Below are 18,654 nucleotides of genomic sequence, written 5' to 3' on the forward strand. Positions count from 1 at the left end.
ATAAATAAATAATAATATACAAAATTTATACTCTTATGGATTGGCAGCAAATGGTAGAAAAAAATCAACGTACATCTAAAAATTTTCATTTACAATAGCATCACAAAATAGGAATATGTTTAACAAAAGATATGCAAGTTCCCTTACTGAAAAACCACAAAATGTTGCTGAGAGAAATTAAAGAAGACCTAACTGGAGACATTCTAGGTTTATGGAATAGAATGCTCAATACTGTAAAGATGTTAACTGTCCCCAAGTTAATCTATAGAGTCAGTGCAATCCTAATCTTAACCACTCTAGGCCTTTTTTTTTTTCTTTTTTTTTTTTTTTGTAGAAACTAACAAGCTGATTCTAAAGTCCACGTGGAAACGCAAAGGACATGGAATACCGAAATAACCTTGAAAAAGACAACTAAAATTGTAGTCTTAATACTAGCTTCAAAAGTTGCTGTACAGCTACAGTAATCAAGACACAGTAGGAAACATATCAACAAGTAGATAATGAAACAGAACAAAAACACGATCATTTGATTTTTTTATCAAGATGCCAAAGCTTTTGTGGGAAAGGAAAATCTATTCAACAAATGGTGCTGGAACACCTAGATATCTATATGGGAAAAAACCAACTCTGGTCCATACCTCACAGCATAAAGAAAAATTAATTTGTAATAGGTCATAGAGATAAACATAAAAGCTAAAACAATAACTTTTTAGAAAACATATTAGAGAATACACACACACACCAAAAAACAAACAAACACACAAACCATGAAAGAAAAAGCGCTCAATGTCCTTAGTCATCAGGGAGATACAATGTGCTCCCACTGTAAACCTACCGTATGGCTAAAAATCAAATGATTGTCAACACTAAACGTTGGCAAAAATATGGAATAACTGGAAGGCTTACACAGATTGAGTATCCCTTATCTGAAGTGCTTGGAATGAGAAGTATTTCAGATTTTGGAATATTTATATTTACTGGTTGAGCGTCGGAAATCCAGAAATCAGAAATGTTCCAATAAGCACTTCTGTTGAGCATCACGTCAGTGTTCAAAAGTTTAGGATTTTGTACCATTTCTAACTGTCAGATTTGGGATGCTCAATCCCTATATTATTGGTGGGAAGTATAAAATGGTAAAAATCCCTTTTGCAAAAGGCCTGGCAGCTTCTTAAAAAATGAAACATTAGGCCGGGCACGGTGACTCACGCCTGTAATCCCAGCACTTTGGGAGGCCAAGGCAGGTGGATCACGAGGTCAGGAGATCGAGACCATCCTGGCTAATACAGTGAAACCCCATCTCCACTAAAAATACAAAAAACTAGCCGGGCATGGTGGCGGGCACCGGTAGTCCCAGCTACCCGGGAGGCTGAGGCAGGAGAATGGTGTGAACCCGGGAGGCGGAGCTTGCAGTGAGCGGAGATCTCGCCACCGCACTCCAGCTTGGGCCACAGAGTGGGACTCCGTCTCAAAAAAAAAACCAAACAAACAAACAAAAAACCACGAAATATTTACTTATTCTATTACACAGCAATTCTGTCCTATTTACCCAGGAGAAATGAAAAAATATGTCCATAATAAAGTCTGTGTATTTTTAGTTGCTTTACTAATGATAACCAAGATGACAAACAGCCCAGGGGTCCATCAACAGGAAAATGAATAAACTATGGTATATTCAGACAAAGAAATACTACTCAGCAATAAAAAGAAATGAACTACTGGTATACACTGAAACTTAAAATGAATGTCAGAAACATCACGTTCAGTGAAAACCTTAGATAAAATAGTGGATACTAATCAGTATGCCCTCTGCTGTATAACGGCTTCACATTTCTGTTTTAGGCATTCTATTAAATCCTGAGCAATCTGCAAACACAAGCAGCAAAATCGCAAAGCTGACTTTGAGTTCTGGCCTCCCCTTATTTCTACACCATCCCATTTGAAATCCTTCATAGATGATGATTATGAAATCTAACCCTTATGATTATGTGTCAGGCCTGCTGATTCCTGATGGCCTTTTAGGCACTCTGGTGTCAGGAAGATTTTTCTTACCCCATTCAAATTACACAACACAGGCCAATTCTGAATATGACAGTAGTAAGCCCACCATATAGCAAATGCTTACATTTACCACAGTGTCTAACTAACATAGGTATTTAAAGTACATGAAAGCAAACAGACAAGAAAACTAAAGGACCTTTGGGTAAATGTTTCTTCTTGGACTCCTGGAATCAATTTCTGCTTTCTTTATATTCCAACATTTTAAAGGGTATTTTTAAAGCCTTTAGAGGTAGCTAGATTTTTATACTCTTCTCATATTTAACTTCCAAGCTAAATGTTTACATAATGTGTTCATTATTATAAAAAATACAAATAGAATAAAACTGAAAGGGCTTGAATAGAGGAGAATAACAGGAGACTAATGTTCTACTAATCACGAGCTGAAGGTTTTGTTGTGCAGTTACTTATCTATGCATATAAACATATCTTTAGTAATGAGGTCAAGGATAGACTCTCACAAACCTGCATGAGATAATCAGCAATGTACTCTGTTCTCAAGCAGTACACGTTCTGGGCAGCAGCTTCTGTTATATTAACTCCTGAGTCATCTGGTTTCAGTTTATTCAAGTCAGAAAAAAGATGTGTGGCCTCTTTAAATAAAGGTACAGAATGACCAGGTAGCACCTAATGAAAAAACAAGTAGTATCACAATCTACCAGTATTCCAAAGTAGTTCAGCTGTGTAATATGTACTGAAGGATTACCATTTCAAAAAGTAGAGAAAATGCAGAACTGATTATAGCAATCTTGGTTAGATAATTATTTATGTAAAAAGGTCAGTAAATTAATATGATACAAACCTTTGCTCCTCCTGACTGAAGAAGGCGTTTGAAGCCTGCTTCTCGAGACTGATCCACATGTAAAATAACCTTCCACCCACTAAATGCTCCCTACAAATAAAAAATAATCAGTGGTGAAATCATTTGGAAAATAACAAAATAATACAGGTAAGACATGATTTTGCCTGTAGACTCAGTTTTGTCATTAAATCTTATAAACTTTACTTTTGCCACAGTATAATTATCTCTGGTCAGAACACTGAAACGTGAATCCATGGTATCTGGCACATAGTAGGCCATCAAGAAATACTTGAGGAATGAAAAACCATTTAATGATTAGGTAACATTAAAACAAAGCAGTGTGATTTATGTTTAGTCTTTTCTGGTATTTTTTTTCTTATGATTAATCAAGGGAAGAGCTTAAAGCACAGCTTCTTATTAGGTTAGATGAAGCCTGCATTTTACTTCTCTTAAAAATGTTTGCAAATTAGAAACACAAAATATTTAGATAGGGAATAACAACTAACAAAAGCCAGTAGAATTACTCTAAAAGAGAGGGAATCATGGCTAATAAGGATTTGGAAATATCAGAGAACTTAGAATACAACATAAAAGGCTACTTAACTCGGGTTCTGGTAATGGTTTGGCTGTATCCCCACCCAAAATCTCATCTTGAATTGTAATCCAAATTATAATCTCCAAGTGTTGGGGGAGGGACCTCGTGGGAGGTAATCAGATGGTGGGCGGGGTTCCCCTATGCTGTTCTCGTGATAGTGAGTTCTCAGGAGATCTGATGGTTTTATAAGGGGTTTTTCCCCACTTTGCTCTGCACTTCTCTCTCCTGCCACCATGTGAAGAAGGACGTGTTTGCTTCTTACATGACTGTAAGTTTCCTGAGGCCTCTGTAGCCATGTGGAACTGTGAGTCAATTAAACTCTCTCCTTTATAAATGACCCAGTCTTGGGTGTTTCTTCATAGCAGCGTGAGAACGAACTAATACAATTAACCTTTTTGTGAGCCATGGATCCCTTTGGCAGTCTGGTCATTAGACTCTTCTAAATAATAGCTGTATTGAGATATAATTCCCAAACCTTATGGGTGATTTTTAGAAAATGTTAAAATATAAAGGATTACAAAAGGAAGCGATTTTATTGACAGTTATCAGAATACTAAAAGCAAATTTGTGATATAATTATAGGTGTGCTTTATATTAATGCATTAAATCATATGACCTAGTGGTGGGTCTAATAACTACTATAGTTTTAAAGTAGCAGACAGTAACTAATATGGCTTCCAGTGCTTTGATGAAACCTCAGATATGTGGCCTTCTGGTCAAGTGTCTGTGATTTCATATTGTGGGAGCATTCGTTGCATCCCTAGGGTTGCAGCTCTTTTTGCTGTGGCTGAACCAAAACAGAAAGGATATGAAGATTTCTGCAGAAGTTATGATTCCATGAAAGATTTTGAGATGAAGAGTCCTATTATGTTTCAGAATGCAAAGTGATTTTGGAATATAAAGAATGTCTTTGGACTGAATCATTAATACACAGAATTTTGTCTTTGACTTGTGTTCCTGAACTATGAAACATGAACATGTGGCCTAAGTAATAGTTTCTCTTGATAAACCAACAGCTAACAAATAATATAAAGTATTGGTGAACACAAACGGTATTTCAAGATGCTTGCAATTATAATGCAAAACAGAAACATGATTTCTGTTAGTGCAAAATTACAGGTACAGTTGATAGTGTTGTGATTTATTGCCTAGACCTTTAATTAAAGGAAGTGCTAGTTTTCTCAAAGCATGATGTAGGCTAATTAAAAAAAAAAAAAAGACAGGAAGTGCTAATTTTCTATTAGAGGTTAGTAAAAATAAGGATGTATTTTTCTCTCCATGCAAAGTACATGGCCTTCCCAGATTTGATCTACAAATTCCTTTGAGAGGGTCTGTGGACTCAGGTCAAGAACCCCTAACATTAGATGCTGAAAAGATTCTTTGGAAGAAATGCAATATGGGCCACATTTTACATATATAAATATTTTTAAAAGAGCCATCAAAAAAAAATATATATATATCTTACATCAAGGGAAAAAGATAAGTAGAATTATTATTTCCTCAAGTATGTTCTCTTTAAAAAAAAAAGTCACAATACTGAATGCTATTCGTATTACCTATATAATTATGTATTTTAATACCTCAACAATGCCAGATTCTTGTCTTTGCTGGATTTTTTTTCTCCATCTCATAGCTGCAAGTGCTAGTCTTCGTTGCTGTACATTGATTCCAGTCAAAACATCAAGTATGGAACTACTCCCCCATTCATAGTCTTCTTCCTAGAGAATTTGTCCAACAAACCTGAGTTGCTACAATCTGGGGAGCCACTGTGCAACACACAGGGCTCCTCAAGGAGCCCAAAGTCTAATGACTGTTAAAGCTATCCATTTAATTGTTATTAATACAGAGAGTACTAAGTAAATATTGTCTTATTTGCATGGAGGAAATGTAGATTAGTTTCATACAACAGTCAAGTATATTTGGCTTTTAATTAGAAATCAGAAAAATATCACATATATTTTTAAGAAACAAAAGGATAGCTGTATCTTGGCAACTGGTAATATTCACATGGACAAACTTCACCTGCTGTAAGACAAATTTCATAAAAGGACACAGTCTCAGAGGAGGTATGTACTGACAACTTGATTATCTGTCTATAGAAGAGATCCCTAATGGACCCTGATAAGAAGCTTCAAAAACTACATGATTTTTGAACCTACATGTGATGACCAGTTAGGAAGCAAAATATTTCAAGTAATTTGTTTAACAGGCTAGTAGTAAAGATGAAAGCTTACAATGAGATAATCTTGAAACTTTCTGAGTAAGAAAATGTTATTTCAATTAAAAACAACACTGACATTCAAATTAAATCACTTAAAAAGTGATTAAAGGTGAATCTGGCTCTGTGAAGTTTCATTGTTTGGCTTTGTTATTGAAAAAGCTGGTATACTCTAACTGGCCATATTTGGTTATTTCAATTATATAAGCAGTCAGCAAATGTGATGAAATCTGAGATTTACTTTCTTAAATAAATAAAATTAATTTATTTGTCTGCTCTTTATTTAGAGACACGGTCTTGATTTGACCTCCTGGGCTCAAGCAATCCTCCCAATTCAGCCTCCTAGGTAGCCTGGGACTCAGTGGGAACCACCACGCCCAGCTAATTGTTTTTAGTTTTTGTAGAGATGGAGTCTTGCTATGTTGCCGAGGCTGGTCTTGAACTCCTAGGTTCAAGCCATCCTCCTGCCTTGGCCTCCCAAAGTGCTAAAAGTGGCATGAGTCACTGCCAGCCAACACTTACTTTTTTTGAGATGGAGTCTCACTCTGTCCCCCAGGCTGGAGTGCAATGGCATGATCTCAGCTCACTACAACCTCTGCCTCCTGGGTTCAAGTGATTCTCCTGCCTCAGCCTCCCGAGTAGCTGGGATTACAGGTGCTCATCACCATGCCCAGCTAAATTTTGTATTTTTAGTAGAGAGGGTTTCACCATGTTGGCCAGGCAGGTCTGGAACTCCTAACCTCAGGTGATCCACCCGCCTTGGCCTCGCAAAGTGCTAGGATTACAGGCGTGAGCCACCGCACCCAACGGACACCTGCTTTTAAAGAAAAATAAACTTCCACAAATCTGAATACACACCTGCACAAAGTGTCCAGCAGTCCTGCATGCTTCAAGGTAGGAGCGATGAAGCACCCACTTCCCAGCCGCCACTGAGGCTAAATACTTCTCATTTCGAAGGGGATGTCCCACAACAATGTGTGTACAGCTGGGATCAAAGCACTGCTTTTCTATCACCAATCCACCTTAAGCAGAAAAAAAACATTGTACTTCATCGATTCCCAACTTCTTTCTAGGAAAAACGTAATCTCAACTATGCATAGAAATTATTTATAAATAAAGTGCCCCAAACCATTTAAACCAAAAAAACTTGACTTACTTAGAATTACTTTACTTTATATACATATATATGTATTAAAATATTTATTATGAACATTTTAAATACAAAAGTAAATAAAATAGAAAGTAAATAAACCCCCCACGCATACACTAGCTACCTATATTCTAAAATTATCAAAATTTTGCCACCTTTTTTTGCTTAACTACTTTATTTTATTCTGTTTTAATTTTTATTTTTTTAAGACAGGGTCTCACTCTGTCACCCAGACTGGCGTGCGGTGGCATGATCCTGGCTTACCACAACCTCCAGCTCAAGCGATTCTCCTGCCTCAGCCTCACGAGTAACTGGGATTACAGGCACACACCACCACGGCCTGGCTAATTTTTGTATTTTTAGTAAAGACAGGGTTTCACCATGTTGGCCAGGCTGGTCTCGAACTCCTGACCTCAAATGATCCACCTGCCTCAGATTCCCAAAGTGCTGGGATTACAGGCATGAGCGACCATGCCCGGCCCTGCTTAACTATTTTAACACAAATTCTAGATACCATGTTACTGACCCCTAAATATTTCAATATGCATCCCTAGAATATATGGAAATTTTCTTAAACAGCCATAATGCCATTATCAGATCTAACAGGATTAACAAAGACTCTTTGCTGTCTCAGGAGTAAATCCTTGTTCAATTTTTCCTGTTTGTCTTCACTTGGATTGTTGTAATTAGGATACAAAAAGAAACAGAACATAAACATGAACCACACACTGTAGTTGGTTATGTCTCTTAAGTCTCAATTACCAAAGCAGTTCTCAAGCACTGAATATGGGTAACCAGAGAGATGGAAGTAAAATAGGGGCATCTGCAGACTTCAAAACAGGAGGAAATTTTTTGTGAGTGGAAATAAGGTAGGCTGACCAACAGAGAAGCTTGGGAAGAAAACACACACAGATAAATAAGAGATGAAGCAGCAGGTGGGAAAAAGCAATAACTGAACTTCTTCTCAGATATAAATGTATGAAGCCTGACTTTGAGGAAAGAAGAAGGCATAAGTAAACATAAGCTTATGTAAAGCATGGCTGCTGATTTATAGCTTAGAGGTTAACTTGACTACTGGTTGGGCAGTTAGTTATATCAAGGACTTTTGGCCGGGCGCGGTGGCTCAAGCCTGTAATCCCAGCACTTTGGGAGGCCGAGACGGGCGGATCACGAGGTCAGGAGATCGAGACCATCCTGGCTAACACGGTGAAACCCCTTCTCTACTAAAAAATACAAAAAACTAGCCGGGCGAGGTGACGGGTGCCTGTAGTCCCAGCTACTTGGGAGGCTGAGGCAGGAGAATGGTGTGAACCCGGGAGGCGGAGCTTGCAGTGAGCTGAGATCCAGCCACTGTACTCCAGCCTACGTGACAGAGCGAGACTCCGTCTCAAAAAAAAAAAAAGGACTTTTTTTCCTTTTTTTTTTTTGAGACGGAGTCTCGCTCTGTCACTCAGGCTGGAGTGCAGTGGCACGATCTCTGTTCACTGCAACCTCCGCCTCCCAGGTTCAAGCAATTCTCTGCCTCAGCCTCCCAAGTAGCTGGAATTATAGGCGCCTACCACCACACCCAGCTAATTTTTGTATTTTTAGTAGAGACGGGTTTCACAATGTTGGCCAGGCTGGTCTTGAACTCCTGACCTCGTGATCCGCCCACCTTAGCCTCCCAAAGTGCTGGGAATACAGGTGTGAGCCACCACACCTGGCCATATCAAGGACCTTCTAAGATTTTAACAAAACATTCAAACTCATGATTTAAGATGACTCTAATAATAATAGCAGCAACACTTTTTGAGCATTTACTTTATGCCAGGAACTATTAAAAGTGCTCCGCACTACTAACTCATTTAATTCTCACAACCATATGAAGGAAGGTTACTATTATCTGCATTTATGCACATGAAAACCAGTACAGAGTAACTTACCCAGAATCACAAAGTGACAAAAAGAAGGTAAAATTCCATATTAATATAATAAACATCAATTTCCAATTCTATATAACAAACTTATTCTGTGACCCAGGCAACATAATAGACCGATTTATATATATATTAGTTGGCCACAGTTGCTTCATTTATAAAATGAAGGATTGGGCATGATATCCATTATAATGTCTGTTTGCATTCTAATATCAGAAAACCTTTAGAGTTACAAGACTCCAAATTCCACCATAATCTGTACTCATCCGCCTCTGCTCCCTGTTCTCTTCTACATCAATTCTCTGCTAATTGCTATCACTCTTGCCCAAAGTTTGCAGAGATGGAAAAATCTATAGGAGACAGACACTTGAAGCCTTTCGTTTTCATGAGTTCTGGGTAAAGCTTAGCAATTCTGACTTATAACCTCATCTAAGCTATCAGGGAACTGGGAAACAAAGTGTTTTATGTGAGTAAAGTTTCTAAGAAGAAAGTTTTTCCAAGTATACAACTGTATTTGACATAAATGTTTAAAAAAAAAAAAAAGCATATCATAGTTCTCCACATTCTTAAAAAGACAGCATTAAATAACATTTAATCTTTTCCCAATGATGAAGGGCCACTATTAAGAACCATTACTTTGGCCAGGTGCAGTGGCTCATGCCTGTAACCCCAGCACCTTGGGAGGCCAAGGTAGGTGGATCACCTGAGGTCAAGAGTTCGAGACCAGCCTGGCCAATATTGTGAAACCCTGTCTCTACTAAAAATACAAAAAATTAGTCAGGTGTGGGGGCGCGCACACCTGTAATCCCAGTTACTTGGGAGGCTGAGGCAGGAGAATCACTTGAGCCCGGGAGGAGGAGGTTGCAGTGAGCTGAGATTGCGCCATGGCACTCCAGCCTGGGAGACGGAGCAAGAATCTGTCTCAAAAACAAAAACAAAAACAAAAAAACCCACCAATATTTCTTAATGTCTTCTCTTTCCATGCTGAGCTGCCAGGTTAACTTCTCTTACTATACTTTTCTTAACTCTATAGAGCTGCTTTGTTCAACAGAGTAGCCATTAGACATGGTTATCAAACACCTGAAGCAAAGTTAGTCCAAATTGAGATGTGCTGTAAGTAAAATACATACTAGATTTTTACTTTATATAAAAAAATTCACTGATATTTCATCTGATGACATATTGAATGATAAATATATGTTTAAAGTTCATTTCACTTGTTTCTTTTTACTTTTTATTTTTGAGATGGGGTCTATGTTGCCCAGGCTGGTCTTGAACTGCTAGGCTCAAGGAATCCTCCTACCTCAGCCTCCCAAAGTCTGGGATTACAGGTGTGAGTCAATGCACCCAGCCTCTTTTCAGTTTTTAAAACGCAGCTACTAGACAATTTTAAATGACACATGTGGCTCACATTCTGTTTCTACTGGACAGTGCTGCTCTAGCATACGAGATTGCTCTTTTACTATGCTGCTTCTAGAATGATGTCAGGTGGACAGCCTGACAACCAGTGGAATAAGAGTAATATTACATAAGAAGGAGCTCTTTTCCACACTGAATTTCTTTCTCTTTTTTTTTTTTTTGAGACAGAGTCTTGCTTTATCACCCAGCCTTGAGTATAGTGGTGTGATCTCGGCTCACTGCAACCTCCGCCTCCCAGGTTCAAGCGATTCTCTTGCCTCAACCTCCTGAGTAGCTAGGATCACAGGCACGTGCCACTACGTCTGGCTAATTTTTTGTATTTTTAGTAGAGATGGGGTTTCACCATGTTGGCCAGCCTAGTCTTGAACTCCTGACCCCAGGTGATCCGCCCACCTCAGCCTCCCAAAGTGCTGAGATTACAGGCATGAGCCACCGTACCCGGCCTCCACACTGTTTCTAACTGGAAAAAAAAAAAAAAAACAAGAGGGAGCTCCTCTCTAGATATCATTAACCTTTCAAGTTCATTAAAATGTGGTTTTATTTATATAGTAAGTCTCTGAAGCTTCATTAGTGAACAAATAGTCAAACAGCACAGAAGATTCTTAAACCTCAACTGCTAGATTCCATTTTAATTTTAAATCCCATGACCTACTGACTTTAGTGCTTTTTAAAATCAAAGTTCTAATGCTGACTCAATGTATAGCCTTAGACAAGTCACCCATGTTCTTTTCCTCTACTTCTAGACTTTACAAATGATATTAATATTGACTACATTTGACTTCCAAATATGGTTATTATACGGGACATTTTTGATTTAAGTAAAATACTGGTACCTAGTTTCTCAATCAGATGACAATAGTCAATACGTTCTTGAGGATTCAGAGATGATAACTGAAATATGTACTGTTTTTTTAATTCTTCATGAGTCTCCTCTATCGTTATAATCTGGAATGAAAGTTTTATTTTAGAAAAAATTAACATTAAAAATGATCAGATATACAGTTCTTTTACAGTGGTATTTTACTCAGTCTTCTAAGTTATGAAATATACAAATAATAATACAATGCAAAAAATAGTTTTCAACATTTGATGAAGCCTTGATATTGATATCAACAAATTTCTAATACAGCCTAACAGCAATATGCAAAAGCTGTATCACCATATCAAGGATCAACAAACCTTTTCTCTAGGGTGTGGAGCCACAGGGGGGTTGGCAAGCGGAAAGGCAATACTGGGGGCTTGAGGCGTAGGGATCAGGTGGCTGTCTTTTATGGGAGTTTCCAGTTCTTCAGAGATCGGGTGTTTGGGAGCTTCAGTCACATGTATGTCTCCAGGATCACAGACAGCTGAGGACAATAAAATGCTGCAGTGTGACAGGATCCAAATAAGACTAAAAACAAATTCTAGGAAATATTCTCATCTGTCTTAGCCAAGATGAAGTTAAGCACAAACTCTGGAATATAAAAAGTACATGCAAAAAAGCACTCTATCTCCAGAACTTATAAATAATGCATCCCATCTGCATGTGGCAACATAATAATAATAAAGAAAAAAATGCGATTAATTAGCATTAAAGGGAGCAAGTGTGTTATCTGTGGGCTTCTCCCAACATTTTCCTTAAATACCAAGTTTTCATGGTTAAGTGTAACCCAAATTTGTAAAATGAGAGCAATTCTACACTTGGAGAAAAGCAGAAGCAGAGATAAATCTATATATCTAATGTAGGGAGGTAATCATGCGATGTAAAAAAGAAGAAAAGGAAGAAAAAAGATGAGAGATAAGAAAATTTTGTTTTCAAGGTAAAGCTCAAGAAAAAAATAGAATAATTCAGAAAGAAACTCATACAATCCAAAGAACAAATGTAGGTATGTGCTAGGCAGAATTCAGAAGACTTAAATGAAAATAAGATGACAGGGAGAAAAACCAAGCATTAACTCCACAAATTCAAAAAGGCCTAGGATGAAAGAACAATGGTAAACATTATGTCTACAAAAAAATGCCCAATTCTAAATTTCCAAATTTATGAAAATGTTTTTCAATTTACTGATGAAGTACCTCAATTTACAAATTATTTTTCTGACTCAAGTTTAAACCAAAACTAGAAATATCTACTAAGTTATTTTGTTTGCACATTCAGTTCAGAGAACAACAACATGCTCATCTGTTTATTTTTAAGAGGTCAACATGTACTTAATACAAACAAATGCAAAGATTTCTTTCTTGTTACCCTGTTTAGCAATTTCTGAATCACGCAAAGGCTTTTGAAAAGGAGAATCCTCCAAGTTTTGAATGTCAACCTGAAGCTCAGAGTATTGTGTGGGACAACTAGGCCACTGCAAATTGCTGGCAAGTCTTGCTCTCTCCTCCCTTGCTGTAGGGTCATCCCAAATGATCTGTTCATTTTGGGAAGGCTCTGTGTTGACATCAGGTACTGTTTGACGAGACTGCCTAAGGAATAAAAGTGACAGTTTTAAATAAACAGCAATAACAAATCCAAACTCATTAAATCCATAAGTTAGCCCATAAAAGTTGTGGCTTACCTTTATATGCCATCATCTAGCACACAGTAAGCATTAAAAATATTAAATAAATGACCCTAGGGACATTTTTTTTTTTAAAAAAGGTTTAAGGTTTCTTCCAGAAAAGTATAAAACGCTAGGAACACATATTTTGACTCAATGTCTACAGAACTAAAACTTCGAAGGAGAAATTCAATACTGTCAAGAAATTTTTTAAAAATACAAAAGTAATTGGTACATTTAAAAATGTGATTTTCCTTAATTATACAATGTTTCAAACACTATGGTTACTTTACTTAACAGTAGTTGTATTTTTTAATTACTTGAAATTATAAGGACTATGATTACGAGGGAGGCTGGCAATAAAGGCTGCCTTATCAGAAGAGCCTTTTGGCTATTGGTAACCACTTTCCAGAGTCTATGGTAGAAAAGCAATATGCTGAATTACAGGGAAGTGCATTTTATGGTGCAATCGTAATGATTCTACATGACAGTAAATAGAAGTCCTGTAATTTTCTTTATATTCACTCAATCATTCTTAGTAAAAATAATTTACCATAAAACTTATACTGTGGAGAAGCAAAAAAACCAAAACAAAACAAAACAAAACAGGCCGGGTGCTGTGGCTCACGCCTGTAATCCCAGCACTTTGGGAGGCTGAGGCGGGCGGATCACGAGGTCAGGAGTTCGAGACCAGCCTGGCCAACATGGTGAAACCCCGTCTCTACTAAAACTACAAAAATTAGCCGGGCGTGGTGGCACATGCCTGTAATCCCAGCTACTCAGGAGGCTGAGGCAGGAGAACTGCTTGAACCAGGACCCGGGAGGCAGAGGTTGCTACGAGCCGAGATCACCCCACTGCACTCCAGCCTGGGCAACAAGAGTGAAACTCTGTCTCAAAAAAAAAAAAAACCACCAAAACCCATAAAACAGTTTACCAAAGGAACCCCCCGCCCCCTGCCAAAAAAAAAGACTTCCTTTGCTTCAAAAATAAAGAATATAGTCTTTTGTTCTCAGAGTATATTTATTTACTCTGATTTGGTACATGATTTAGGTTCTCTATAATGATAAAACTTGATCTGAAGCATATTAAAAAGCTACTTTACTCAGTACTGACATAATGAACTGCCTCATGTAATACACAGTTAGCATAAGATAAATGCTAGTTTATCTTATACTTAATTCAATTAGTCAATTGAAAATACAAGTTCCATAATTCTTATCACACAATTATAGATTTTTTCTTCTATCACGAAAAAGATGAAGTTATGCAACTGAGCTTAAGTCACATCACACTAAAAACTGTAATCACCTTTTCTAGAAGATAAATTTTACAAGCAAAATACAAAATGCATGCAAAATTCCAACAAAAATAACTTTAAAATTTTATATATTGCATTAGAAAAAGACTGAAAAAAAATATATGTACTTATTGTTTAATACAAATACTATTCAATATTAGTGTATTAGTAGACAGAGAGAACTGCCTACTGAATCCATTGAGGCAAATTAGATCTGAAAATCATTTCTTTCTCAACAGAGATAATAAAAAGTATCAATCATGCCTCACTGTGAAGCAGGTGCTGCTGTAAGACAAACCTCCATGTCTGCTGCCACCTCCGAGTAAGAAGTCTAGAACTGCTGGGAGCAAGGGACGGAAGGACAAGCTAGAACGAAAAATCTAGTCAGCAGAGAGCCAAAAGCAATAGATAATACTGGAATATAATATTTATTGTTTGGGCTAAATAAGGCCTAGGCGTATAACCCCTTCACTAGTCTTGATATTTTACATTTCTGCTTTTACTGCATATTGGGGAAAAAAACAAAACTAAACTAAATTAGGCCAAGCTCATGGAATTGAGTCAGCAGCAGGTGCATAAATCCTTTCTCTCAAGTCATCTAGTTTTTCTGCCATCAGTGACAGGTACACACCTCAGTGCCTCTAGGACTCTACTTCGTCCACTGCGAGCAGAGCGAGTGCTGTCAGGTGTTGAAGATGCACTGTTACAACCACTTCTTGAGAGGGAAGTCCTCTGCCCTTGGGGTTTCACTATTGATGTTGCAGACATTATCTCCTGTAACTGCTTCTGAAAGTTCTCTCTCATCTCTAAGGTCTGTGTCAGAACTTGAAACAAACACAAATACACCATTCAAGGTAAGTTTCTCTTTCTGACCATATCTTACATTAACTATTTTGTTTAGACCTGGTTGAACACAAACTTATTGACTTAACATTTACTGAATACTAACTACAGGCTATAGTAATGTACTAAGACTATGAATACTGTAGAACATAAAAAGCAGCCCTTACCACAAGCACTGTATATGAAGTAACTAGGAAGCCCTTCAAAGCCTTTTTTTTTTTTTTTTTTGGTGACAGTCTTGCACTGTCACCCAGGCTGGACAGTGGCGCGATCTCGGCTCGCTGCAACCTCCACCACCCAGGTTCATGCAATTCTCCCTGCCTCAGCCTCTTAAATAGCTGGGATTACAGGTGCCTGCCACCATGCCTGGCTAATTTTTCTATTTTTTAGTAGAGACGGGGTTTCACCACATGGGCTAGGCTGGTCTTGAACTCCAGAACTCAGGTGATCTGCCCACCTCAGCCTCCCAAAGTGCAGGATTACATCGTAAGCCACTGTGCCTGTCCCCCTTCAAAGACATTTCATCAAGACCTGTAGTGATTATCCCTCTGTAAAGCTCCCTGCCTGCTTCTAACTCTTATGGTATATACTACACTCTGAGATGCATTACAGTCATTTGTGCATGTGTCTGATTTTTCCCAAAGATTCTTTTAATTTTCTAGAGACAGGGTCTTGCTCTGTGGCCCAGGCTGGACTGCAGTGGTATGGTTATAGCTCATTATAACCTCTAACTCCTGGGCTCAAGTGATCCTCCAGCCTCAGCCTCCTGAGTAGCTGGCACTACAGTTGTACACCACCAAGCCTGGCTAATTTTTAAATTTTTTGTAGAGACAAGGTCTCACTATGTTGCCCAGGCTTGTCTGGAATTCCTAGCATCAAGCAATCCTCTTGCCTTGGCCTCCCAAAGATCTGAGATTACAGGTGTGAGCCACTGTGCCTAGACTCCCTAAAGGCTCTTGAAAACACAGACCACAAAATATAGCCACCCCTCCACATCCGCCAGTTCTGCATGCATGGATTCAACCAAGTATGGATCAGAAATACTTTAAAGACATAAAAATGAAAAATATCACAATTAAAAGTACCAGTAAAAAAATAAAATATAACAACTATTTATAAAACGTTTACAGTGTATTAGGTATTATAAGTAATCTAGAGATGATTTAAAGTATACAGGAGGGTGTGTATTGGTTAAATTCAAATCCTGTCATTTTATACATAAGGGACTTAAACATCTGTGGATTTTGGTACCTGAGGTAAGTCCTCGGAACCAATACCACACGGATACCAAGGGACAAGACAACTGTATTTACCTTTGGTTTCTTTAAAGCCTAAACTCTGAAGTATTAAATACTTTTGGAATGAACAGAGTGAGACTAACCAAATAGGTAAGTCATAGGGAAAGCTTTGGTAGGTTAGAATGAGTAAGGAAAATAGAACATATTAATCTATTAAAAAGACATCCATATATAAGGTTATTCAGTGCAGTACTATTTATAAAAGCAAGAAAGTAGAAATAACCCAAATACCTATTAAGAACGGACGCCTAAACAAAGTGGGACCATTCATGATGAATATAATACAATACAGTTGCCCAAAAAGAAAGAAAAGGGAAGAAAGAAGGAAAGGGAAAGGAAGGGAAGAGGGAAAGGAGAGGAAGGGGGACAAGAAGGAAAGCGAGGGAAGGAAGGAAGAAAAGAAATAAATAAAAAGACTAAAGAAGCTCCTAGTTATCTACTGATAAAAAAACACTACCCAAGGTAACAAAAAGATCAGGGTATGAAATAGCACGTATAGTAGTCCACCATTTATGTGTGGCGGTTTTGTTTTTTTTTTAAATGGGGGAAAAACATACTTATCGCTATATATGCATAAAATAGCTTAGAAGGATACATAAGGAACTAATAACACTGGGGGGCTGGAGAATAAGGGTGGAAGAAACTCTCCATATGTCTTTTTATATCTTTAAAACCATGTGGATATGTTAAAATATATTGTACATATAAGAAAACTTTTTGAAAATCACTCAAAATAACTGGACCAAAGACCAGATTTTTAAAAAATCACCAACTTCACCTACCTTTAATGGACTAGGGCTGTATCACACTAACTCCATAAAACTCTAGTTTCATAAGTTTCCTAAGCTTTACACTTAAACTACATAAAACTTTGCAAATTATCACTTAATGATCAGCATGGGACTGCAAATCAATCCTCTAATATATGCTTTGCTTGTATTTAGCAACATAGAAAATAATTTTATTTTTCTATCTGATATAAAGGAAGCATTCTGTATGAAAGGAAGACATACATTTGTAAAAGAAATTTAGTAATTTAAACATATTTTACAGCTGGTTACAGTGGCTCACAAGGCAGGAGGATCCTTTGAGCCCAGGAGTTTCAGACCAGTGTGGGCAAGACGACAAGAACCCATCTCCACAAAAAATTGAGACCCTGTCTCAAAAAAAATTTTTAATTAAAACATAAAATTTTACCTCCTTTAGAGTCATTCTTTCCATTTCCATTTGATGGTGCTGATTCTTTATTATTGGTGGCCATATTGTCTACATCATTTTCTTCTAAAATCAAAGGATCTGGCTATTGAAAAAGAAAAATTATAAATTCTCAAACCAAGCCACTGTATAAGGTTTCATAGCAATATATGATTATACCTTTAGCTTAAAAGGGGGTAAATGTATCATCCATATCTCCTACCTCGTCATCCTTTGTTGCAGACACAGCTGAGAGTAGTCGACTATTACAGAGTCGGCCGTCTTGCACTGCACTGATATCCAAGCTCATTTTGGGATTGTAAGTATGTGGATAAAGAGATTCAGGAAGATGTTTATACTCTTGGGCACACTGCAATACAATGGTGTGCTTTAAGACAGGACTGACAAAATCTTAATGAATAGATGATGTTAAGTAGGATAAGGACAAGCAATAATACATTATACTGTCAGATGGCAAAAAGTTCACAAAATTAGTTTGAAAAGTAGTTTACACTGAAAAATGTGCATCATACAAATGAAAAATTGTCCTCACTTTTTAAATGTCATATCCATTGAAGCATAAAATCTGAAACCATTCCTGTGCTTTTGCAAAGGTATCAATTACCCTCCAGAGAATACCCAGAAAAAAAACGAAACAGATCTAAACTCTATTGATACGTTAAATTTTCCCCAAATAATTATAAACTTTCCATTCGTATCACATTTTTAATTAGTAAAAGGAATTGGAGAATTAGAAAGAGTATCCATTAAAGATTTGTTGAGTATTTAAGGACTAAAGATCTTAAGTTTTTGATGCCAAAGAACTGAAATGTGTAGTTTACCAAGATTATTAAACTGGCTTCTAGTTCCATTGAGAGTGAAATCTCTGAGTTAGTGCTCTGAAATAATGTTTGTATATATTTTCAATTAACAAAGAGGGGAAAAAAGCACTGCTTACATCTAAAAGCCAGTGCTCTGAAACAATGTGTACTCCTCTTTCTTTTACAGATTTATACTCCCGATTAGTGTCATTTGGCCGCCCTTGATAGATGAAATGAGTCACTGTTTCATCAAAACTCCACCTGAAATAACCAATACAAAAAAACAAATAACCAAGAGAAACATCCACATTAGTTGAAGATGATCCTTATTTACTATGAACAGAATATCCTGACCTTCCCAAAACTTTCAGACTAGAGTGAACAAGACCATTAAAATGACAGGCTCAAGCCAAGTGATACATGCCTATAGTCCCAGCTACTCAGGAGGCTGAGGCAGGAGGATCACTTGAGGCCAGGAGTTTGAGGCTGTAGTGCGCTATGATCACACCTGTGAACAGACACT

General features: G+C 37.4%; 1 protein-coding gene across 4 annotated transcripts in view; it reads right to left on the bottom strand.

Annotated features, from left to right (window-relative positions):
- The window catches only part of TOPBP1 (DNA topoisomerase II binding protein 1), a 64,428-nt gene that overhangs the window by 7,098 nt on the left and 38,676 nt on the right, over positions 1-18,654 (bottom strand). For 2 of the 4 annotated variants that reach the window (XM_045386973.3, XM_045386972.3), the window contains exons 17-28: positions 18,269-18,392; positions 17,534-17,680; positions 17,314-17,416; positions 14,607-14,799; positions 14,240-14,341; positions 12,383-12,603; positions 11,335-11,501; positions 10,989-11,100; positions 6,529-6,692; positions 5,033-5,170; positions 2,858-2,947; positions 2,521-2,682 (exon numbers count right to left, since the gene is read on the bottom strand). In XM_045386973.3, coding sequence (XP_045242908.2) covers positions 2,521-2,682; positions 2,858-2,947; positions 5,033-5,170; positions 6,529-6,692; positions 10,989-11,100; positions 11,335-11,501; positions 12,383-12,603; positions 14,240-14,341; positions 14,607-14,799; positions 17,314-17,416; positions 17,534-17,680; positions 18,269-18,392 — 1,723 coding nt within the window. The remainder of the gene's footprint in view (positions 1-2,520; positions 2,683-2,857; positions 2,948-5,032; positions 5,171-6,528; positions 6,693-10,988; positions 11,101-11,334; positions 11,502-12,382; positions 12,604-14,239; positions 14,342-14,606; positions 14,800-17,313; positions 17,417-17,533; positions 17,681-18,268; positions 18,393-18,654) is intronic. The other 2 variants (XM_015445096.4, XM_005545792.5) reach the window with 1 other exon arrangement.

Source organism: Macaca fascicularis, chromosome 2, assembly GCF_037993035.2.
Source record: "Macaca fascicularis isolate 582-1 chromosome 2, T2T-MFA8v1.1".
NCBI classification, from domain to species: domain Eukaryota; kingdom Metazoa; phylum Chordata; class Mammalia; order Primates; family Cercopithecidae; genus Macaca; species Macaca fascicularis.